The sequence below is a fragment of the Nymphaea colorata genome, chromosome 2, assembly GCF_008831285.2.
Source record: "Nymphaea colorata isolate Beijing-Zhang1983 chromosome 2, ASM883128v2, whole genome shotgun sequence".
NCBI lineage: Eukaryota > Viridiplantae > Streptophyta > Magnoliopsida > Nymphaeales > Nymphaeaceae > Nymphaea > Nymphaea colorata.
This window is the reverse complement of record NC_045139.1, coordinates 8,297,238-8,321,241: the sequence shown is the minus strand read 5'-3', so window position 1 is coordinate 8,321,241 and position 24,004 is coordinate 8,297,238. Positions and strand designations below refer to the sequence as shown.

The window sequence follows — 24,004 nt, the reverse complement described above, 5'->3', positions numbered from 1 at the left end:
CGGCGTTCGGAACCAAATGGTGGCCCATTTTTGTTCGGTTCTGTTCCTTTTTGAGGTGAACCGACGGAGGTCAGAACTTTTTGTCCGTTACGCTTTTGTCCCTTTTCTCCTCTTTCTTTTTCGGTCATTCGGGACAAGGACAACGGTCACATTTGATCGTAAGGTGCGGTTGGGAGGGGCCACGAAAAGTGCTTATCAGCAACGGACCGAATGGGTATCCGCCGGTGGGATTAAGCCTTATCTAGTGCCCCAAATGTGGAATGATTTTCACATATCTTTCTAAAGCTTTTATGATATTTTCTTAGCTCTCACCATTCATCTAAATTATATATAGTGGGATTAAGCCTTATCTACTGCCCCAAATGTGGAATGATTTTCACATATCTTTCTAAAGCTTTTATGATATTTTCTTACCTCTCACCATTCATCTAAACTATATATATATATAGGAGGGAGAGAAGAGAGAGAAATTGGTAAAACAGGCATTTAGGTTCGAGATAAAAACTATAGACATCTTAATATATTTAAAAATACTATTTACATATAAACATGCTTTAAAACAAGTTGTTTTTATGAAAAGTGTTGATTTTTCGATTACCAAAATGTTAATGTTATGAGAGCCATTCATTTTCCCTTATTATAAAAATACTATTAAGATAAAAAAAAAATGATCAACTTAATATATACGTCGACTTATCCTTAAGATAATATTGATAATGATAGATTTAAAAAATAAAACATTTTAAATATCATATTTAAAGAGTTTGGTTTTTGTCCCTGACCTATTGGTCTAGTTTCTACGAACCACTCTCTCTCATATATATATATATCAGATAGATTGGGGGTTGGATTAATTGATCGGATTCGAAAATAGAAAATAAGCCCAAATCAAAGATATGTTCATCTCTTGGATTGTGGCATGAGAAAGGCCACAATCTCAATTCATGCGATGGCATGCGTCAGGTAGAGCGGTTGGAGGGTCAGAAAAGGATCCATGAAAAATTTGGTTGGCAATCAGTTTGTTTGCTGTGTGGGTGTAATGGATCCCATCCCAACTTACATACTTTGACGGATCAGCACAAGTAGTAGCAACAACTTCCACGCCGTTCACAATTCCTCTCTTTCCACAGCCAACCCAGATGTCTAACTTGTCACCTCTTCCACAGCAGAACTTCAATGGCTCAACAAATCCTGCACCATGAATACCATGTTTAGATACTGCTAATAAACATACCTGATCTTTAAACAATGAGTTTGAAAGTTAAATTTCTGATATTCTATGTTGGCAGAGCTCATAAACGCGCCAGACGAATTGAAGTTGATGTATTCAAACTTGGCAGCTCTGTTGAACATGAACGCAAGCAAAACTCAAGCCTGTATGCAGATGCAGTGAACAATGTTGATTTGGGTTTTTATTGAGCAAAGAACATAGTGCAGATTGATGGGATTAAGATAGAAATCCAACTCTGAGCTCACTTGTTTGCAGAAACAAGCATTTCACCAAATTGTTTTATTTCAACTACATGGTGCAACAAGATCTTAAGTCGAGTAGTTCTGAAATCCTAGCAAAAGAGAGAAGAGGATGTCAAGAATTACCAAGCTTAGTTGCTCTAGTGACCAGTCTATACTTCGCGGAGTAGACGTCGACATATGTCAATGCAGCAAGAGGCAGTTTGGTTCTCAGCTCCATCACCAATTCCTTCAGCTGGCGATTAAACTCCATAGCAACTTTGTTTGGATCAACTGCGCATCCATGCTTGTCCTTGGCGACATTTGTGAAAGGACCATAGATAACATAGAGAGGTAGGCAGCCAATTGGGCCTGTATTGTGAATCCAGAAGTACCTTGCACCTCTCCTGTACAAGCTCTGCATAATCAAGAAGAAAAAACAGATATACTTTATTGTAATGTCCATGAGCTTTTCTGTAATGTTGATTGCATTTTTGTGACATTCACATTGTATTTGATATTCTTTAATGTCAAAAATATAACCTAACGTATCTTGTCTATATCATGTTGAAAGCATGAAGATTTGAACAAGATATACAAGAATGGTGCTTGGCCTTTACCTGTATTGTGTATGAGAATTGAGCAAGAACGTCTGGAATGATGGCAGGAACCTGATGCATTGGCAGCTTTCGAAAGCCATTTGCTAAATCATTCTGCCCGATGTCAAACGTGTACAGAGCCTCTGAGAAGATATCTGATTTGGGCAGTTGATCTTCATACCAGAACCCTAAAGAGGCCAATATTGAAGGCATTACTTTGGTGCAAATCTATAAGAAGTGAACTCAAATTGCGTTAGTATAGAAAACATAATTTTCTTTACTGTTCATCTTTGAAGATAAAAAATAAAAGAAGATGTGTGACGTTGATGATGGGCGAACTGTGCAACTGATCAAAAAGAAGACGAAGACAATCCCGTGCTCAGTTATGACATTGTTTTCCTTTTCAAGTTCAAGTACCTTCTTTGTGGCATTCAGTGGATCGATCTTGCAGTTGAGCGAACTGAGCTAGCTGGTAATCTAATGACATTGGGCTTATACCACCATCAAAGAGAGTCAAGTTCAGATGTTGAACTGTGGCTCCACTAGCAGCAAAATTTGCTCCTTGCAGAAACCTTGCTCCAATTGAGTCCAAATAAGGGTGCAGGAAGGGAAAGCCTAGGTCCTGAGCTGCAAAGAAATAAAGCAAATCAGATGTGCATTGCAAATCATTTTGTTTAATCATGCGAATATTTCTACTAACTAAAATCATTGTTCCTTATGAAAATCTGCTCCTCTATGCAGAAAATTTGATGAAATAGATGATAAATTTTCACATATTACTATATAAAATCATTGCTTCTCCTTAATGTAAATCTGCTGCTCTATGAAAAAAAATAGGATGCAATATACGATAAATTTTCCACTATACAAATGCACATACATACACACACAAACATATGTATGTGTGTATGTATGTATATACACACAGACCATAAATGTCAGGAAAAAGAAAAGGACCACCTGATTTTCTTTTAAATATATTTGTAACAAAAGATCAACATTCTAACAGTTTATAATTACTAATTTAGTGTAAAACAAGTTTAAATTTAAATCAGTTTCATAAACAATGTTGATTTTTTTTAAGTACCAAAATTATATTGTTTTGGGAACTGTTAACTTTTTGATGATTAAGGTTAAAACATTTAAAAGCGAAAACCTGATTGACTTGATGCATATATATATATGTATTAAGTCAATGAGGTTTTCGATTTTAAATGTGTCATTTTAATCATAAATATAAATATAAATATAAATATAAATAAATAAATAAATAAATAAATATATATATATATATATATATATATATATATATATATAAATATAAAAGAGAGAGAGAGAGAACTAGGTGTATTTGACAACAGAGACAAAAACCAAACCCCTTAAAATAAATTATCGGCCTATTTGTTGTGCAATTTAGTTATAGATATGATATTAAGGTGGTATGTCAAGTCAATCGTTTTTCAGATTTGAAATGCTTATTTTAATCATGAAAATGTTAATGGCTCTTAAAATGTAAAAAACACCAATAAATATAAGAAAGCTCACCTCATGCGAGAAACAAATGAAAAAAAAAAGTGGTAGATGTGGAAAAGAAAAATGAACTCTTGCAGATACATAGTTGATAATACCGTGTTATCATAGCTAGGCAGCGACAGCTTTCTTCTACGATGCTTACTCAAATAGCAAAAAACTTCTTGTGCAAAAAACTATATGTACAAGTAGAAATTTTCTTCATTGCAAAAATCCCAAATGGTGGCTGGCCTGAATTCAAACATCGACCGGGGGTTTGGGCCAATGGTGGAGCCAGGATTTTTTTGGTCAAGGAGCACTTGAGTCTAGGGCTGAACACGAGCTGAGTCGAGCCCTAGCTCGGTCAGCTCGAACTCGGCTCGACTAAGTAAGACACGAGCTCGACTATCCTGGCTGGAACTCAATTCGATAGTCACTTGTCGAACTCGACTCGACTCGATTATGCTCGATAAGCTCGTTTACAGTCATCCATATTTGTTGAGCTCGAGCTCGACTAAGGCTCGAATACGTGAGCTCGACTAAGGATAAAATACGTGAGCTCGACTAAGGCTCGAACCAGTTTTTTTAAAACCGATATTTTAATGACGAGCCGAGTCGAGCTTTAACGAGTCCACTTGAGTGAACTCGAACTCGACTCGATTAGTTAAACGAGTTGGCTCGTGAACTCGAGCTCGACTTGTTTAACTAATGAAGCAGCTTGAACTCGCTTATGAGTCGAGCTTAAACGAGTCGAGCTCGAGTAGCTCGACTCGTTGTGTCCCTACTTGAGTCACCTGCATGCACAGGTCTGTGTAGGTGCCCCATGTGAAATTTTGAGTTGTCACGTTGTAATTTTAAGTTTTCCAATCCAAATTTTAATGGGCTGGCCCACAACAGCCCACATGTATTTCTGCCGTCAAAATTTCAAGTACTTCAAAACTCAAGGGATATGCACTTTTCACTTTCCTGCAATTAGCGAAGTGTTCATGATGAATCCATGCCCTTTGGCTGAAGGTATCTATTTTTCTGATTGTTCCACTAAAACTTTATGGGTACCCAAATGAGAGCCGAAGTCTCCTGTCCGGGTTGCAAGAGAGAACGAAATGGAGATAATCTACCTTTAACTTGGTACCGTGTCTCATCTCCATTGATTATAAAACTGATGGCCACCAGTAGCGGAGCTAGTGTGTGACTAGTGTGGGCTACTGCCCACGCCAGCTTTTGAAATCTTTTCTGGCGACAAAGCTCCACCTTGTCCAACTACAACCACATGTCGTACTCACATCAGATCGAAGTGAGTTCGGCAAACAATCATCATTTTAGCAAAAAAACAAGTTAATGCCCTTAACCCAAAATTTTTCCCTTTAGGGCATTCCACTAAATTATACTTGTAAACCACAATAAAGCTCATAATCCAATAAAAAGTTCACGATCGAACCACATTGATATCCACCAATGGCCACCATCCAATTTTAAATAGTAAAATTTATGCGTGAAAGCGTCACATGACCTACGATGCTTATATAAGATTTATTTTGCTTGTTTAAGAAATTTAATAGCAATTACCAGCCAACCACCGGGGTTGTATTGGAAGAAATTTAATACTATAAGTTGATTTCGTTGACAATTGGTGTAACATGTCAAAAATTTAGTTTTTCATTGAACATCTTCAAGAACTTATAAAAGAGGGTTATTAAATAGATGGTTATCCTAATTCCTATCATTTTGCGGGGTTAAAACCGAAAGTGTTAGAAAGCGGGTTAACATCAACCGAACCAGAGGCCCGAACCTACAAGTGGCCCGAACCAGAGGCCAGAGCCTACATCTTGTTTCTTATGGCGATAATCTAAAACCAGATTTTATCACTAGTTCAGTTTGAGGAACGTGAAAACTTAAGTTCACCCAAAAGAGGAAAAAGAGTTTTCAGAGATTTTTTGAATTCAAACTACAAGGACTAAAAATCAAGAGTACTCAAACTCGGAAGTCAGAATCCAATTCCAATTCCAATTCCCTGATCTAACCAGCGGCGGAGTCTGGGAAAAGTTTTGTTACCCTCCCAGCCGATACGCGTGCCGATTTAGTTTCTTTCTTTTCCTATTTAAAAAATAATTAAAAGGTAATTAAAACTACGTTCAAAACCAAAGAAGTACCTTGTTTTTTAAACCGGGTCAGAGGCCTAAAAGACATGGTCCGATACGGTACATGATGATTAACAGAACTCCGCAGTGACAGACACTGTTCCGTCGTTGTTGCTGATGCTTATGAACTCACCACTCATCTGAAACTACAGGGCTCGTTCATACGGAAATGCCATTAGTGGGGGGGTGGGCCGGGTCGGGTCGGGTCCGACATCCACTGGATCTACACTGTCCACGAAAAGAAAAGAGATCCAGGAAACAAGAGATCGCGTAGTGTAGAGATTGGACAAATGAGAGCCGTCGATGTAGCCAAGAATAGTCTCCCTCCGTGTTTAGCGCCAAAAAGGGGAAGCTCATTGGACGGATCGTCGACTCTTTGAGTTTCTAGTGCACCGGCTCACGTGGGTTCGGAGGAAAGCTCCAATTTCGACGCTTATTGCGGCGGGAATCCGGCTAACTCCTCCACCGCCGTCACCGGCAGTCAAACAAAGAAAGAGGAAGAGGAAGGAAGGAAAAAGAAAAGCGGAGGAGGAAGGAGGGTGGTAGTGGTGGTGTACCGAAGTGATCGATGATGAGAAGGCCGTCGCAGGGGCGGCCGGAGGGTCTGTGGAAGTATGTCATGCCATTCGGCGAGGGAGTCCTGTTGAAGGCCGCTGATATCCCCCGGTGTCGGAGTTCGAGTCCCCAAAGTTGAAGATGGCCGGAAAACGGCAACGAGCGCTCGAAGAAGACTCGGATTGAACGACCACGCTGTCTCCTCCACCCAGCGCAGAAACGCCAACGCAGAGCAGAAGCAGAGCCACCAGAGATGCTGTCTGTCCACCCATCTCTCTCGTTCTCACTGTCTTCATTTGGAGCTATGCGGCTGCGGGTGCAGATGAGCGCTGGTTTATATACTGTTTTTTCTGACGTTATTTGTTGTACGCACACACAGCGGCAACAGTTCTCGGGCAGCGAGCGGTCGCACAAATTATGAACCCAAGCGAAGTCGGGTCGGGTCAATTGGATATAGACCGTCGATCCATTCAAGGCTGCAGCTCCAATGTCCCACGAATGCACAAAAAGCACGGTCCCATCACCCATGGAAGGACAAAGGCTTATCGGTAAGGAGAAGAAAAAGGATATTTTGGTAATTTATTAAAATATCTTTTATAGTTTATTTATTTATTTTTTTATTTTCATTTTTGTCTGAACAATTTTTTTTAATAACATTTTAGTCATCAACTATACTACACCAATATAGCACATATAACCAGGTTTATATCCGCAATAGAGCGTTTGTATTAAGCATCATGAATTCATTTTGTATTATTCACAAGTCATGGTGATTGAATCCTGTTCAATTTTCATATCATAGTTATAGGCTTACTAAATGCCTAGATTAATGGACACTGGTGGAGGCAGAAAATTGTAGCTAAGGGGCACTATTATTTTAAATTTTAAATATAAATAAGTTATAAATAATAAAACGTTAGTGTGCATAAGTGAAGCAAATTTTATGGGTTGTGAGCAAATCACTACTTATCTCTCTTATGAGAAAAATAACTTCGAATTGTCATTTTTAGATAATCAATCCAATTGATCTGATAACTCGTTGTCAGGCTTGTAGTCCTCATAATTACTTAATTCACATATTTTATCACCGATCTTATGAATATAAAAGCTTATGTGTAAGAATGACACAAAATGATCAGTATAAGACTTCTTTTTGCCTTTCTCTTCATCTGTTTTTCTACTAATAGGAAAAGCAAGTGTGCAGGATATTTAATATGCTCCATTAGCTTTCTTGAGTCCGTCGCATCGATTATGTCCTTTTTCTCTTTTGTAATTGAGGTAAACCGATTGGTCACTGGTATATCATACTGATCCAGAAAACAGTGATTTGGCAACAATAGATACTTAGGGAAGGGAACAGAACCCACATCATGATATGCTAAGCATTTATTTTCCCAGATATGATCTTTCCCTCTTGGATTGTGGAAAGGCCCGACCTCAATTCATACGATGGCAGGCTTTATCTAGAGCGATTGGAGGGTCAGAAAATGATCCATCAACAACTTGCTTGGCAATCAGTTGGTTTGCTGCATGCGAATAATGTATCCCATCCCAACTCACATACTTCAATGGATCTGCACAAATAGGAGCAGCAACTTCAACGCCATTCACAATTGCACTGTATCCACAGTAGATCAACTTGTCACCTCCACCGCAGCAGAGCTTCAGTGGATCAACAAAACCTGCACCATCAATACATACCACGTTCAGTGACCAGTAATAAGAATTCCTAACCTTCAAACAATGTGTTTGTAAGCTAAACTTTTGATATTTTATGTTGGCAGAGCTCGTAAACAAGCCTGATCGTTTTTCTTCAGAAAAGCTGTTTTGGATTGTCGTCCAAACACTACCATAAGTTCATGCAGATTGTTTTGTTTAAGATAGAATTCTCAATATGTGTTTGCTTGCTTAAGGGCTGCTTCGGAACCTGAGTTACCTTACAGTTATACTCGTTTTCTTGTTTTGAAAAGCAAGCACTTCACCAAATTGCTTCACCTCAACTACATGGCATGACAAACTCATCTATGGGTCCAGGAGATCGACCAGAGAATAGAGCTGCGTGAACTCTTTTTTTAAGATTGATGCACATGAACATTTTCAAATCCTGTCATAGTCAATCTTGACTGCCTGTTCTGAAATCCTAGTATCAAGAAAGAGCAGAGGAGATCGAGAATTACCAAGCTTAGTTGCTTGACTGATCAGTCTATACTTCGCGGAGTAGATGTCGACGTATGTCAATGCAGCAAGAGGCAGCTTGGTTCTCAGCTCCCTCACCAATTGCTTCAGCTGGCGATTGAACTCCATGGCAACATTGTTTGGATAAACTGCGCATCCAAGCTTGTCCTTGGTGAAATTTGTGAAAGGACCATAGATGACATAGAGAGGTAGGCAGCCAAGTGGGCCTGTATTGTGAATCCAAAAGTACCTTGCACCTCTCCTGTACAGACTCTGCATGATCAAGAAGAAGATACACACTACTTTACTACCGTAATATCCACGAACTTTACTGTGATGTTGATTGTATTTTTGGCACGTTTGCATTTGATATTCTTTAATGTCAAAAATATAAATTTGTATCTTGTTCTTTGCCAATATATCATGTTAAGATCATGAAAATTTAAACAAGATATACAAAAATGGCGCCGGCTTTCTTTTACCTGTATTGTGTATGACACTTGAGCAAGAACGCCTGGAATGATGGCAGCAACTTGAGCCATTGGCAGCTTCCGAAAGCCGTTCGTTAAATCGTTTTGACCTATATCAAATGTGTACAGAGCCTCTGAAAAGATATTTGATTTGGGTAGTTCACCGTTATACGAGCATCCTAAAAAGGCCAACATTGAAGCTATTACTTTGAGGCGAATCTACAAGTTTTCGAGACAAAAAGAGAAAGAAGTATTCGAAATTGATGTTGGACGAACTGAGCTAACTGATAAGAAACACAAAATAACATGCTAGATTACAACATTATTTTCCTTCTCATTTTCGATTACCTTCGTTGTAGCATTCACTGGACCGATTTTGCAATTGAGAGAACTGAGCCAGCTGGTAATCTAAAGAAAACGGGCACAGACCACCATCGAACAGAGTCAAGTTCAGATGTTGAACTGTGGCTCCACTAGCAGCAAAATTTGCTCCTTGCAGAAACTTTGCTCCAATGGAGTCCAAATAAGGGTGCAGGAAGGGAAAGCCTAGATATTGAGCTGCAAGGAAACAAAGCAAATCTCATATATATTGCAACCCATTTTGTTTAATCATGCGCTTGTTACTACTAAAATCATTTTTCCTCCCTTATATAATACATCTGCTCCTCTATGCGGGAATATAATGCAATACATGATAAATTTCCACATATTGCTACATAAAATCATTGCTCCTCCCTTATATAAATCTTGTCTTACGCAGAAAATATGATCGCTGTATAATACACACGTGCGTGCATGCACACACAAACACACACCACACATGAAATAAACAAGTCCATCCAAACTTATATTAAAAAGTATTTTAAACGAATCACACTCATAACACTTTATAATTACTAATTTACTTTGCTAAATAATATTGAAATTTATACTACCCAAACATGCAGGTGTTACCAAACACCCGCACAAATATCACAGATTAAACTAATTGGCATGTCGAGGTCTTTCACCCCAGCATTTATTTAGATGATGAAGAGTATATAAGCATATCACATTTTGAAGATAACACTGCTGTCGGTAGCTAATTGGTTTTGTAATTTTCACACTTTTGTCGGATAAATCTATAACTATCAGAAAGCTCAGGAGAAAAACAAATGAAAAGAAAGTGGTAGATATGCGAAAGAAAAGTGATCTCTTAAGTCTTAACTATTTACGGTTGATGCTATCACGCATTACAGTAGGCAAGGATAGTTTTTCTATTGGACGGCCAAGGGTATCAAACTTACACCATCTCCATATTTTTTACAAAAAAAAAGTAATATATATATATATATATATATATATGTATAAGTTCTCCAGCCTTAGAATTGTTTAGCTCCACTTGTATTGGATTGGGCCCATAGGCCGAGTCCAATGTTCTGCTCCACGGCAATACTAAAAAAAGAAAAGAAAAATTAAGCCTATGTTTGGATGGTGCTTAAAGACAACATTTTGTATAAACCAAGCCAGCTTTTAAAATACGGTCGGTGTCTTTTGGTGACGATAAAAACATTAATTATTAGTCGCATTTAACGCGTGACAGAAACCCATAGATTACTTTTAAGGTTCAGGTCCAAGAACATGAGACCTTACGTCCATAAAAAAAAAAACAGTTTCCAAGAGATTGTTAGAACTCAAATCCCAAGGCTTACAAAGCCACGGTATTCAAACTTGGAAAGTCATAATCCAAGTCCCTAATCTGGATCGCTGTACCTAAGAACCAAACAAGTATCTTGCTTTTGAGCCAAAGGCCTACATGACAGGTGAGCAAAACTGTCACTGAGCTCAAATAGGCCTGAAGACTTTGTTGGCAACTTAAGCACGGCTTATTTAGTTCCAAGGCAAAGCTCGACTGTCAATCCAAAATCTTGGCTTATATCAAGAACTTTTAAGGAAGCACTAAGCGACATGTCAATAATTTCTAAAGAGAACCATCGGCAGCATGTCAAGAGTTTTTAAGGGATTCGGCTGTTAGCATCACGACAAAGAATATACATATATATATATATATAAAGAGAAATAAAAAAGGATATAAAATAAAAATATAAAGAGACGATGTTTAAATATGTATATCAAACCTCTGACTCAGGCCAGCTCGAGTTGCAAGTTTCTTTTATCAAATGGGCAGAGAGGTCAAATAACAAGCTCAAACTCCATGACACTGTTCCTCAGCGTAGCTGATGCTTATAGAACTCATCTGAAAGTTAATATTTGGTAGGAGTAGATTGGACAAGTCAGAGCGGTCGATTGTAGCCAATAATAGTACTCGATTCCGCTCCGGGTTCTCAGTCAGTCTCTAGCTCAAAAGAAGGGATTTAATTGGACTCTAGAAGCTCGATTTTCCGGCTTACTGCGGCTTGATGGCAATTGTCACAATTCGAACGGAATCCGGTGAACTCCCCCATCTACATCGCCGTCACACAAAAAAATGGCAAAAAAAGAAACAAGAAAGAAAAGAGTTAGAGAGGTGGTGGTGTACCGAAGTGGTCAATAATGAGAAGGCCATCGCAGGGGCGGCCGGAGGGCCTGTGGAAGTACGTCATGCCATTTGGCGGAGGAATCCTGTTGAAGGCCGCTGATATCGCGCCCGTGTCGGAATTCGAGTCCCCAAAGTTGAAGATGGCCGGAAAACCGCAAGCAGCACTTCTGTTCAAAGAAGAAGAAGAAGAATCGGACCCACCAATGACGTCTGCTGCTCTACCTCGTAGAGCAGCAACGGCGGCGCACAGCAGGAGCAGAGCCACCAAAGATGCTCTCCGTCCACCCATCGCTCTCTCTTCTCTTCTTCTTCTTTGGAGCTTGCGGTGCACCTGAGAGCCTGAGGTGCGGCTTTATGTACTGTTTCTGTTATCTGTAGCGGCCGTGCCACAGATCTCGGGCAGCGAGCTATCTCGGCTTCATCATTGGGTTGGGTCCGAGCTAAGCGACCGGGGCTAGTCTTTTGGATACAGATCTTGGATCGACTCGAGGCTCCAGGTCCGTTAGGTGTAAGATTCGTGGATCTGGATTTCGTATCATGGATATGGATAGAAGAATATCCATTTCATCCCGTAGCCCGTTTTCCTTTAGAACCAAGATGCATAAACCCGTTTGAATTCCGAGGTGCATCAAGTGTTTGAGGATTTTGATCTAAAATTTGAATCTAATTCGAAACCCCATTAGCATTAGAAGATCTGCCATTTTATATCTCTGTATAAATAGAGTTTGATGGTTATCAAATCTAGGTCAGGTACCCAAGTCGAAGTTAGATTCAGTTGCAGAGTGTTGTATTGAATTTGAATCTGCTTAGTAGTCAGATTTGGATTTTATTCACTAAACTGTCTAAATGATTTGAAGTCAGATATATCCAACCCATTTACATATCTAAATAGGTTGATCTATGGTCAAACATGTCTTCTTCGGTCTTTGGACCAAGAAGTTAGGTAGGAGCTTCGACTCTCTTCTGAATACTCATCATACTCACCTAGAAAGTGTAGAATTAGTTCAGAAGAGGGAATGAATTTTAGGAGTTACCGCGACTAAGAAGGAGCCCTGACTATTTGTTAGCTGGCCTTAGGTTCTAACCTCCTTAAAAGTACTTTCATTTACAAAATCTCAAAGTTGGTAGAACCAGGCATCCAAGGGTAGTAAAAATCAGCCTAAATTGGCTTGATCCAATTCGTCGCTGGTCCAATGTCGGTAACATGTAATCACATACTGTTTTTTTTTTTTTAATCAGTTTTTATATTTTCAGAGTCTTTTAATTGGGCTTTATAGATTTCTTATAATTTGGGAAAGGTATATCATAATATTTTTCTGCTGATTCATAACCATGATTTTAACAGACTGTCCTCCTGAATCTAAATTTCCATTTCGATAACCGGCTGACCAGGGGCAAAGTTAAAAATTTTTCATGAGGGAGGGCCAATTAAAGTTTCTAAATTTTGACGGGGCTGAAATATATATATATATATATATATATATTTTAATTTTTATATAGGACAACTGAAAGTTTTTAAAATATACATGTACATTTTTAAAAAAAGAAAATTTTGAGGGGGCCAGGGCTCCTGCAGACCTCCCTTGGCTCCGCCCCTGCTGCTGACAAAGCTTATCTAAGTTTTATGGAGGTAGAGATGCGCCGGGGTTACGCGCTTAAAAAAATCTACGGTGTTATTAATTTATTGGTGTTGTTTTCATTTCGAGTGCGCGGAAGCTACCCGAAGAAGCGCCAAAGCCCTCCCCCTTCTCTCCATCCGGTTGGTACCATTTTCATTGGTAGCTCCATTTTCTTAATGGCTCATAACATAAAAAACGGAGGATCACGTCCGCGACCAGCTTTTTCTAAGCTACCAACTCAAACTTTCTTTTCCTCACCATGTGCAAAGGTTGCAACAAGGCCATGCAAAATTATTACTATTTTCTTGTTTTATATGAACAAGTTGGGAGTTTGGCAGCCTGTCCCAACGCGTCCTTAACTTTATTGAAAGGATCTTAAGTCGGCAATTATTCAACAGGACATAGCCTAAAGTGAAAAATATATTAAACTGTTGACGTTTTGCGGCTTCCATTTTTTATCAAGGAAATTTAGTCACGGTTTTTAAACCTGCGATCTCTTGTCGGCCTTGCCTTCTGGTTTTATTAAACTGGGTTTTGCATTTTGTTGAAGAATAGCGCGCATCATGGTTGGCCGACTCACTGATTCGGCTCCGGAATCGCTCGAGTCAGCTCAGGTCACTGGAAGATTTGATTACTGAGTTAAGGTTGGCTCAGCTCGCTCTTGACTCGCCCAACTCACCCTTGGCTCAATCGGATTCGGATGTGACACATCCTGACTCGTCTGATTCAGGTTATTTTAAAACTTTACTCAGTCCACGAGTCAACCCACCAACCCGATCATCTATCGATTTGAGTCATGGATTTACCAACTATGGTGTGCATGTCCTTTTATGTGTGCTATGCTCTTTCTCTCAATTTTAAGAGCAGTGATGTTATTTTATTTGAAGATTTTTTTTTTTTTTATCAGAACGACCTGAAAGGGTAATTGGAACTCCGCACTCCATCGAATGAAGGAAGTAAGATGTGTAAATAATTTTAACTTGCAGCAAAACAGGGATGAAAATTCTTAAGCTTAAGACGGTTTTGATTATTATTACCAAACATAAAGTTTCAACTCAATAGGAATTCTTCCCTGAACTTTTATGGTGGAAACTTCACCCAAATTTAGCTGAGGAAGTATGGTGAAAGTTACATCAACAGAAGATATCGATTTCCTTCTTTCAAACGCTTCATTAACTACGAGAGAATTTTTATTAATGGATTTTGCACTCTTCCTCCTTGCTAGCCTAAAGGGTATGAATGAAGTGACGGGACCGCGCAGCACGCTAGTGAAGGCGACTCTCTTCTCCTAGCATGCACAACTTGCCTTAGGAAGATCTTTCTTTCACAACTTGCTTGCCTGCATGTGGCCTTAGGCATATATTTCTTTCTTAGTTTGACACAAAAACACTCGCAAAGCGTTGGGAAAGAAGATCTGGCAAGGTAAAACGTCAACACGCAAAGCTTTGCATTCGTGATTGTGCAAAGCACTCTCCTTTAATTGCTCGTGATGCCAAAGGTCTTTGTCATTCAAACACTAAAAACTACAATCTGTGGTGATCTAGTCATCGTTAAAAACCTTATCACTGTGACAAACACTCTTTTGGTAAAAAATCTAGTTCATTTTCCCAATCACTCGCAATCAAGATTCATTACATCCACCTGCTCGATAAGGACTAACATGTTTAACTAAAACGGGGACTAACAAGTTTAACTAAAACGGCTCATAAAATAAATCAGTTTACAAAAGTTGTGCTCGTTCAAACTTCCAAATAAGTTGTTTATTATTCTCTCTCTCTCTCTCTCTCTCTCTCTCTCTCTCTCTCTCTCTCTACATATATATATATATATATATATATATATACTAAATAGTGTGAAAAGAGATAGCGAGAATGAACAAGTTGTGCTCGTTCAAACTTACAAACAGGTCCCATCGTCTCTCTTACACTTGAATGTATTGCTTTTGTTGGCTGCAAACAATGACAAAAGCGACACACGAGCTCCAATGTACAAAAAGTCTACTCAAGCTATAATCTTGAAGGTATGTATAGCCTTAGGGGCTTTACACAGGATGAAAGCAACTACCTGGCCTAGAAAAGAAAATATAGGCAGAGTCTAGCTCTCAGCTCAGTTGGCCATTCAGTAGGCTCAGTCATGTTTGAAACACCTTGCTTCACGAACTGAATACACCTGAAATACAGATTGAGCAGCTTTACCACTACGCCAAATCTCGGCAGTTGATTGTCAAATAAGGACAAGCAGCTAAAGCCCCTCCTTTTCTCCTGCCCCAAGGGTTTATAATTTAGAGTAGATTTTGCTTAATGAACTGGAAAAACTCTTACTTCATGAACTGGATAAGCTTGAGATACAAAAGTAAGCAATTTCATCAAAACTCGTCAATTGATTGTCCATCAAGAACAATAAGTTAAAGCCCGCATTTTCTCTTGCGCCTAAGGTCTAGAGCTGTGCTAGCATGCGTATGACCAACCAAATTAAACCAGTGACAACCCTTTATCCAACCAGATTAACTCCCACAATGGCCGCCGACTGATTGTGTTAGAGTACTGATAACGCTACCAAACTCTATCCAGTACATCTCAAGAATGAGATACGGTCATATCCCAATAATTACTCATATACGCTTTGATAGCCTACTACTCTCTTTCGCTTATACCCAACTCTACAACTAAAACACGGTAAAGTGATTTTTTTTTTAAAAAATTTCCTCATCTTCTAAAGAAAGCTATCAAAGGATCCATCTATGGGTATCTTACGGGTATAGAAAGATAAACCAGCATGGCATCCCACTTCAAGGTGGTTTTACCGTTGTAATAAATTACTAACAGATTCACATTCAGTTAGTATATGAAACTCCATGCATCATTTTCTTTTGGATGTGCAAATGGTTGAGTAATATGGCAGAGTCTGGCCGCCATATTTCACATCTTCAAATTAACATTTGAAAATATAAACATACCCGAACTCTAAGATTGCACTTGCGGGGTCTGCCTGATCTCAAGCTTGCTAATGAAAAGATAGAGAGAGAGAGAGAGAAATGAATACACCGTGGACATACAACCAACCCATGTACCTCTTGCAGATTTGATCATGATGCTAGTAACATCACTTGGTAGACTTCCACGGTGTCATGGCCAACTCACAATCAATTTACAAGTCAACAAGAGTGCCAGTTGAAGGGAGAAGCGCGCTGCCAGTTGAGAAACTCTTTTCTAGGGCACATAAATGCGTAAATGTAGTCGCTCCAATTTCCCGTATTCACTTCAGATCTGCTTAAGTGAAGGAAAAGAATCACCAAGCTTTACGGATAACTGCTAGAATGAGATTACCTACACAGGGTGCTGCTTTAAGCCCTGATATTCACCGTCGCTTATATAAACAGGGTTTCAATTTTGGCCACTGAATGTTGCTCTTCAATGTATTCGCCTCCTGAAACATCAGCAAGACGATTTATAAATTGTGTTAAAGATTATGCATATTAGAAACAGCAAGCAATTGCAAACGAACCAACATATATTGCACTATACCATCTTCCGGAATATAAGAAGAATAAACATCTTATTTGAGAAATCCTGCATGTAGTCATACAATTAGTACAAGGTTTTCCAAAACAGGTCTATAAATTACACATGTATGCTTGCACTTGCCTTGGACACTGTACTGAATCCAAGCTTGTGGACACATTTAGAGAATATATTAGGATCTGCACCACCATTATTTGGGTCAAACCTGCTCTTGACTTCCGCTATCAATAGCCATCCACTGACATAAAGTGGACACATAAAGTTAAACAAATTACAGTTTCAGAAAACATAGACATCCTCCTGCCTAAGGTGAAAACTTTCCCAATTAACAAAAGATTGATAACCTTGGCTTAAGCACCCTATGAGCCTCCTCAAGGTAACTTGGGAAGTTTGTGCCCATCAAGGAAAGGCAAAATACAGCAACATCCACTGACGAGGAAGCCAAAGGTGTCTGTGGTCAAGATGACACGAGGAAATAAAACAGACCAGCAAAAAAAGTTATTTGCAAATGATGGCAATCAAGAACCAGAGACTGCAAATCCTAGACATTGAGTTTGATCCTGTGATCAAGTTACTCCACAGCAAACTATTATTTGTACAACTGTTACTTGAAATGCATATACAAAATTTGTAAATTTTTCCACTAGTACAATCTTATCACCATTTTGATGCGTCAACAGCCAACATCTTGGTGCAGGAGACGAGCAGTGAACGACACCAGCATTTCTCATAAAAAAATGTGAGGATCAATTCCATGATATTCCACGTAGGGCCAACAAATTAATTTTCAAAGACTCCAGAACAAAGATCAAATCATGCGGATGTTTGTTTGCATGCACTAAGTTTTAGCCTTTCAGAACCAGTCTTCACCAATAGGAGAGATTCCAATTAGGGATAATCAACAACCCGACACATTTTGTATTTCAACTATTAGCAAAACTGAACTAAGGAGTAGAAAACAGACTTAGCTTGCATCCATATGCCAAAGGAACAGCTTATAAATGTTTTCAGGGTTGCAAAACTAAGGAGTAGATTGGTACACTTTGTCTGAGCAAACGAATAAGCAATGGTCGACAAAATTACAAAAATTACAGCAACTTATGCATGGTAAGATTAGGTTTGAACCCAGGACGATTTTGTTCCAACTCATGACCAGTGCCATTACTCCATCAGATAGGATATACAACAGAATCACAATCAGACGGCTACTAACAAGATGATCATAATTAAGGAAAAAAGTAAGAGAAATACTGAAACGGAAGCAAGAAACATAATAGAAACAAAGAAGAGAGGAGTGCCAAGTCTTAGAATCGAAGGTTTCTGATAAAATTGGAATGATACTCAAAAAGTATCTTTTTATGAATTCATCCCATAAATACACAGGACCAGCATTAAATCTGATCATAATATCATAAAAAATGATTACAGAACTGAGAAACATCAAGAATTGAGAATATTTTGCAACCTAAGCTGATAATTGTCACACCTTCACAGCAAGGTACACTTAAGCAAGTTGAATCACATAGAAAGAGGGGATTTAATCATGCACACAAACACCTGTACCTATAAGTTCTAATGACACATTCATGGACACAAAGGCACAACTATTGCCATTTTTTATGGATGACATAAGCAAGAAGGAATGTTAGCGCATTACAAACATTATAATGCATTTGATAGTTCACAATTTCACATTACAAACTAAACAACCAAGACACAGGAAACATACCTTAGACATGTCACAAGCAATTATAGACGGATCATTTGAGACAAGGTCAATGGAGAAAACAACATTCTTTACAGATTTTGCAATGCGTGCATCTCCTACAGTTAAATTGGATTAGTCAAGCACCGAAGGCATTTGCTATATACAAAAAAATGAATATATATTGAAACAGGCTTCACCTACACCTATCACCCCACAAAAAATCAGGTTAATTTAGACATATTTATCCTTTCAACAGGCCCATGAAGCTGTCTCCACACACTTACCACAACCAAAATCAGCAACCACCAACGAAGAGCTGTGATCTTTAAGCCACTTGATTATGCTATCCACAGGCTGTACTGGCCAGTGAGACATCTGCTCTTGATATCCAGAATGATACTGAAACCATAAGAAGATCAGATGCCTGAGCCATATAGCATAAAGCTTTCAGATATCAATTTTCAGAAGTGCACATTAATGTCATACTCCTACTGCTGAATGTAATCAATAACATTGACAAGAAAATTTAAATACAAAGCCATATTACTCCACCAAAATGGGCCATAGGGAAAAGCAAGCTTGATTGGACTCTTTCAGCACCTTAAATTTTGTGAAAACTCTATGAATTCAAAATCCCAAGGATTCTAAGAAATTTTGAGGTGTCCATTATCTGTTCACACTTCACAGAACCATGCAGCTGTTTGATTGAAGCCTTCTTACTTCAGTTAAGTTTCAAAGAAAACAGCTTCAGTTAAGTTTCAAAGAAAACAGGGTTAATGGGAATGATGGTAACCACATGTTCTTTTCCTTTTCCAAGCTTCTAACATTGTTAACATTCTTAGTCTTAAGAAGCTTAACGAGATCAGACTTGGACTTCCTCACTGGCATGGACATTTTGGCTAGGAACTGTCAAAAGATTGAAATATGGCCTTGCTTAATCAAATATGACAATAGAACTTCTCTTTCATTCCAAGAAGACATAGAGACCTGCCGCATTTCTTTTTTCTAGTCATATAGCAACCTGTTGCAATTATTTGTTTACCTTTTCCTCAAAACCTGTGATAACCCAATCCAGGATTAACATAAATCCCTCTATGGCTAAGTCACATGGGTACTTCAGTAAGGTCCACATACCCGTGTCGCTGTACCGGTACCTAAAATGGGTACTTTGACACTTGGGTACCTATAGATCCAAACTGCTTAATTTTACTTTGATTTAATTTTTTTCACCTTATTTTTTATTCTATTCTTTGGATGTGAAAATTTGATTGCTATTCATATTTGACTAAGGGGCTGCTTGGTTGTCCATATGTTTAAAGTTTTTCATAGGTTTCTAAAACACACTACTGCAAGAGCCGTTGATATATATTTTCTATGTTATTTATTTGTTTATGTTGATGTATATTCTTTATTTTGATATATATTTTCTAAGTATTTCTTATTGTTTATATATATATACGGCCGTACCCCCGCACCCAAGTTTTTTGAAAATGGTCAGTACCGGTACCCACACCAACACCCGTACCCATACCTATGTGACATAGCTCTATGGTTGATTTTTTCAATCTAATCCTAGTCAGCTTCAGATCCCAACCAAAAATACTAAGACCCATGAGTACACTTTTTTAGCATAAGACATGAGCATAGAATCCATTCAAACTTTCTTAAATTTTCAATGTAGGGCTATATGCAAATTTTTTTTAACACAAATAGGGCGTTAAATACACATTCTCACATGTTGAAACCCAAGACCGTATGTTGAGCTTGGCTTCATTAGAAACTGTGATGGCCCAACCCAAAATTGCTTTAAGTGCTTAACATGGCAAATCTCAGCATGACACCTAAAAAGACTAGAAGGATGAAAAATTCATAGTAAAAGGACATGGGTGTCTAGACAAGCCCTTCAAGATTTCTAAAAATGTCCAACATATAACTACATTCAAGTCGTTCCTATGCATAGGCTGATGCATTATATTTTCATTTTTTTAATCTCCAGTCATGATCACATCATTCAAATCAAAGGAATAAACACTTATCCCCAGTTCCATTTATCATTTCAGTTTCATTTATCTAAACCCAGGACCTTCCATCATAAGATCAGAAGTAACATCATGCCAAAAGATAAATGCAACAAAAATAGAGATAGAAAAATGGAATCAGTTCAACAACCAGCTAGGTTCATTAATTCAACAGAGACGACATCAGACCTTCGTATGCAAAAGTAGCTGAATCTGTTTTTCGTTTCTTTTTCTCCTTACTTTAAAGTTTAAAAGAGTTCCATTTATCAGTTCCCATTGTGTATTATAAAGCAAGGGCTCAGGACTGCACATAATGTCAGAATTAACATAACGTCAAAAGTCAGTTGCAAAAGAAAAAAGATACAATAACTGAAAGTTGTTACAGTTCAACCAATCAGCTAGGTCCATTAATTTGGCAAAAATGATTTCAGACCTTTGCAAGTAGCTGGATCTGATTTTGGTTTCTTTTTTCTCTTCAATTTGATTGAAACCTTATTTTTACTATGGATTTCAATCATTTATTATTTCTAAGAACCTAAAAACTCTGCACTCAATAGCAATCAATGTATTATTTCTAAGACCCTAAAAACTCTGCATTTAGTAGTTTGTACGGATCACACTTAAAGATATCAACGCAACTTTAGGGAAAGCCTAGTGAACAATACATAAGTCTGATCATATTAACATAAACTTTTTTATTTGCAGGAGAAAGAATATGTCAAAATTGCATGCAGAGCACAATGAAAAAGCAGTGCAATTGTTATCCAATAAATAATACTCAAAAGAGACTGCCAGATTTGTAACCTTTTCAAAGGCCAAGTTTGCTTTAAGAGACCAACATTTTGCTAAACATCACAGCAGCTTCAAAAATCCAAGAAAAGTTGCAAACATAGTCCCTCATTTTTCTCTTCAAGTTACGAATGGGACCAAAACCTTGTCACAGCTTGAAGACCCGACAGAGAAACAAACCATGACTATTTCGAAGTAACTCATCAATGTTTGGCTTCAGCTTGAAGCCTTGAACATCACAGTAAGAAGGTCATCTAGATTCTGGGCACATAACCAACCACTGCAGGATTTCCTTACTTTCTATCCCGTGACGAAACAGGTACTCAAACACTGTTCATATGAAAGAACCCAACGTATTGGCATGGAAACTGTTTATCCTAGTTGCATCAGTTTCTATCACGCACGAGAAATAATCAAATGAAAACAAAGAGAAAAATGCAAAAAGTGTAAGCTGTCCGAAGATACCACATCAAATAGGGCAGGGTCCTTCCTGAAAAGATCGAATGCTTCATTTCCACTACAAAAAGCAAAAGTGCAGGAATAAAAGAAGTTCAGAAATAGTACTTCTGCGTTCTAAATAACATGCATAAGGCATGAATGTTTAAACTAGCAATAGTAAACCAATCACAGCTAAAGCACAACAAAGAGGGCGCTGATGCACTGTACTATAGCCAAAATGAGTAACTGGGAACTTTAAACATTACAAAACCTTACTGGAAAAGAAAAGAAAAAAAAAAAACTGTACAACATCCCTATATATACTGAAGCATAAAGAAGCGTTCCAGTTACACAAAATAAGAGTCAGCCTCAAAGAAAGGTCTTCTAGAAGGAGAAACCCACTTGCTAGTGTACAACTTCTCGTTAAGCATCCGAAAATGACCGCCGGACAGCCTCGCTCTCATCTGCAAGTTGTTTGTTTTCAGCAGAAAGGACGCCCCAGAAATTAAAAGGACCCAACGGAATGGATGGGGACGAGAAGATGAACGACAACAAAGACGGAGATTATTGAGAATTACCTTCTCGAGAAAAGAAGAGGACGATCCTTTGGCATTAGGATTAGGGCATGCGGATGATGATTGCCGTCGGCACTTCGGAGAGACGTCAGCAGGAGGGGGATCGTCATGACGGAGCTCCCGCTTCCGCTTTCCTCTCTTGCGCTTCCTGTCGGAGTCCTGCATTCCTGCGCCGGCAGGGCTGCTACGATCACACTCCAAAGCGCCAGGCCTCTGGCTCCGCACACCTTCTGCCGCCTCCAAATCCCCGTTGGAGAAGATGGCAGAAAAGCGGGTCGGACTTTTGGATAATAATGATCGATTCCCGCTTATTTGGTTCTTGGGTGCATGAGAATGATGGTTGGTGTTGGATCAACTAGTCACTGAAAAACTCGCTCATTCTAATTTCTTGACCTGGAAGAGACAAATACTTTCGTTTATACGGAGTCAATATCTCGATAAACATCTCAATGGTTCCGCTCCAACACCACCGAAGGCTATTGTATATGAATCTAAGGATGAGAAAGGTGCCACACGTTCCAAGTTCACAAAAAATCTAGAATATACATCTTGGAGAAAACGTGACCAATCTTTGGTTGCCCACATCACTTTGACACTCTCTCAATAAGTATTGGCTACTCTTTCAGATGATTACACTACAACAGAGCTATGCACTAATTTATCTCAGACTTATTCTCAGATATCAGAAGTACAATTTCTATTTCTAAATAAAGAATTTCAGAATTTGAAGAAGGGTTCGATGTCAATCATAAAGTATATTGGTTGCATGAAGGCCGTCACCAATCAGTTGGTAGTCATTGGTAGTGCTATTTCAGATGAGGACAAAGTCCAATAGCTTATAAATGGCTTAGGACCTGATTTTTTCATGCTTACTATAGCACTGTTCCGCAACTGCCCACTTTGAAGAACTACAGACAAAGCTTCTTCTTCACGAGAATATCGTGAAGCAGAGAGCAAAAGAGAAAGATTCAACCAGTTTTTATTGAGTGCTTGCTACAGAGACTTTAGTAGGTTATGAACGAGAGAATGGAGGACATCAAGGAGGTAAGGGTAGAGGTCGCTTTGGACATGGAGGACGAGACATTTTGCCTACATCCATCATTTCGAGGCTACTATAAGACATCAAAAGTGAATCCCTACATGCTTTCAATGCAATAAAAGGGGCCATGTGAAAGCTAATTATTGGTTTAACCCACAGAATAAAGGGAAAATGCAAAAGCCTAAAAATAGACCAGCTAACTCCCTAGGAACGAGGATACTACCAAGAGATATACATTAGGTCTTATTGTTAGCCATATCACAGATGACGTTCAAGCAGAATAATCAAGGACAGTGATGTTGATTCAGGGGCAGCCTCACATGTGACGGGCGATGTAGGTAAATTATCTAACCTATCTCCTTATCTTGGGAAAGGTAATATAGTTACAAGTGATGGATCTCATCACTCCATCAGTCATATTAGCAATCTCTTCTTTTGTTCAATGTCCTTCTCACTCCTAACATTAAAAAGAATATTGTGTTTGTTGCTAAACTTGTCGATGATATGCACTCAACTGTTGAATTTGCTTCTTTGTTTGTCTATGTTAAGGATATTCAAACAAAGGAGATGTTCCCTGAGGGGGAATGACGTGGAGACATGTATGTTTTCAAGGAGAAAACAATCAACTCTTCAGTTTCTTCAATCCTTGTTCTTCAGTTGGAGCCATCAAAGCCTTCTTGGGAGTCGTCAAAGCTTTTTATTGTAATTGTTGAGTGTCTAGCTATTGTAATAAGCCAAAACTTTGGCATGATCATTTGGGTCATTGTAGTAGAAGTTTTATTGAAAGTCTTGTTTCTAGCAATCTTATTCCAAAGTTTAGTTTGCCACCTCCTTCTAAGTCTAAGAAGTGCTCGAGTTGTGAACTCTGTAAGAGTCACGTTCTT

At 38.6% G+C, this 24,004-nt stretch overlaps 2 protein-coding genes across 4 annotated transcripts; both read right to left on the bottom strand.

Moving 5' to 3' along the window:
- Nucleotides 1-63: 63 nt before the first annotated feature.
- On the bottom strand, nucleotides 64-11,790 carry LOC116247402 (uncharacterized). The gene is made up of 10 exons (XM_050075799.1): nucleotides 11,414-11,790; nucleotides 9,244-9,453; nucleotides 8,908-9,074; nucleotides 8,428-8,698; nucleotides 7,697-7,932; nucleotides 6,253-6,820; nucleotides 2,466-2,675; nucleotides 2,070-2,236; nucleotides 1,597-1,867; nucleotides 64-1,191 (listed from the first exon to the last, which is right to left on the bottom strand). Exons 1-10 carry the CDS (start codon nucleotides 11,700-11,702, stop codon nucleotides 938-940), a joined length of 2,643 nt encoding a protein of 880 aa, XP_049931756.1. The 5' UTR covers nucleotides 11,703-11,790; the 3' UTR covers nucleotides 64-937.
- Nucleotides 11,791-14,911: 3,121 nt separating this feature from the next.
- LOC116249119 (ribosomal RNA-processing protein 8) lies at nucleotides 14,912-22,449 on the bottom strand. 3 transcript variants are annotated; one of them, XR_007572665.1, is made up of 11 exons: nucleotides 22,085-22,449; nucleotides 21,909-21,970; nucleotides 21,534-21,585; nucleotides 18,546-18,660; nucleotides 18,283-18,377; nucleotides 16,898-17,004; nucleotides 16,677-16,791; nucleotides 16,557-16,601; nucleotides 16,394-16,458; nucleotides 16,103-16,298; nucleotides 14,912-15,293 (listed from the first exon to the last, which is right to left on the bottom strand). XR_007572665.1 is itself a non-coding variant. In XM_031622261.2 (10 exons), the coding sequence occupies exons 1-10, from the start codon at nucleotides 22,244-22,246 to the stop codon at nucleotides 16,187-16,189; spliced, it is 930 nt and encodes a 309-aa protein (XP_031478121.1). In that variant the 5' UTR covers nucleotides 22,247-22,448; the 3' UTR covers nucleotides 15,870-16,186. The 3 variants fall into 3 exon arrangements, 1 of the variants encoding a protein (XP_031478121.1); XR_007572666.1 differs by having other exon boundaries at nucleotides 14,912-15,201; XM_031622261.2 differs by lacking the exon at nucleotides 14,912-15,293 and having other exon boundaries at nucleotides 15,870-16,298; nucleotides 22,085-22,448.
- Between the last annotated feature and the right edge of the window lie 1,555 nt (nucleotides 22,450-24,004).

Bases quoted from the DNA above. Each gene is read 5' to 3' on its own strand.
- LOC116247402 (XM_050075799.1), bottom strand. From the start codon at position 11,702: ATGGGTGGACGGAGAGCATCTTTGGTGGCTCTGCTCCTGCTGTGCGCC. The intron at 1,868-2,069 runs GTAAAGGCCAAG...TTGATTATGCAG, and splicing joins AATTCTCATACACAATACAG to AGCTTGTACAGGAGAGGTGC. The intron at 1,192-1,596 runs GTAATTCTTGAC...TTCATGGTGCAG, and splicing joins CACTAGAGCAACTAAGCTTG to GATTTGTTGAGCCATTGAAG.
- LOC116249119 (XM_031622261.2), bottom strand. From the start codon at position 22,246: ATGCAGGACTCCGACAGGAAGCGCAAGAGAGGAAAGCGGAAGCGGGAG. The intron at 18,378-18,545 runs GTAAGTGTGTGG...ATTTAACTGTAG, and splicing joins GGTTGCTGATTTTGGTTGTG to GAGATGCACGCATTGCAAAA. The intron at 16,299-16,393 runs GTGAATATCAGG...TCACTTAAGCAG, and splicing joins CCCTGTTTATATAAGCGACG to ATCTGAAGTGAATACGGGAA.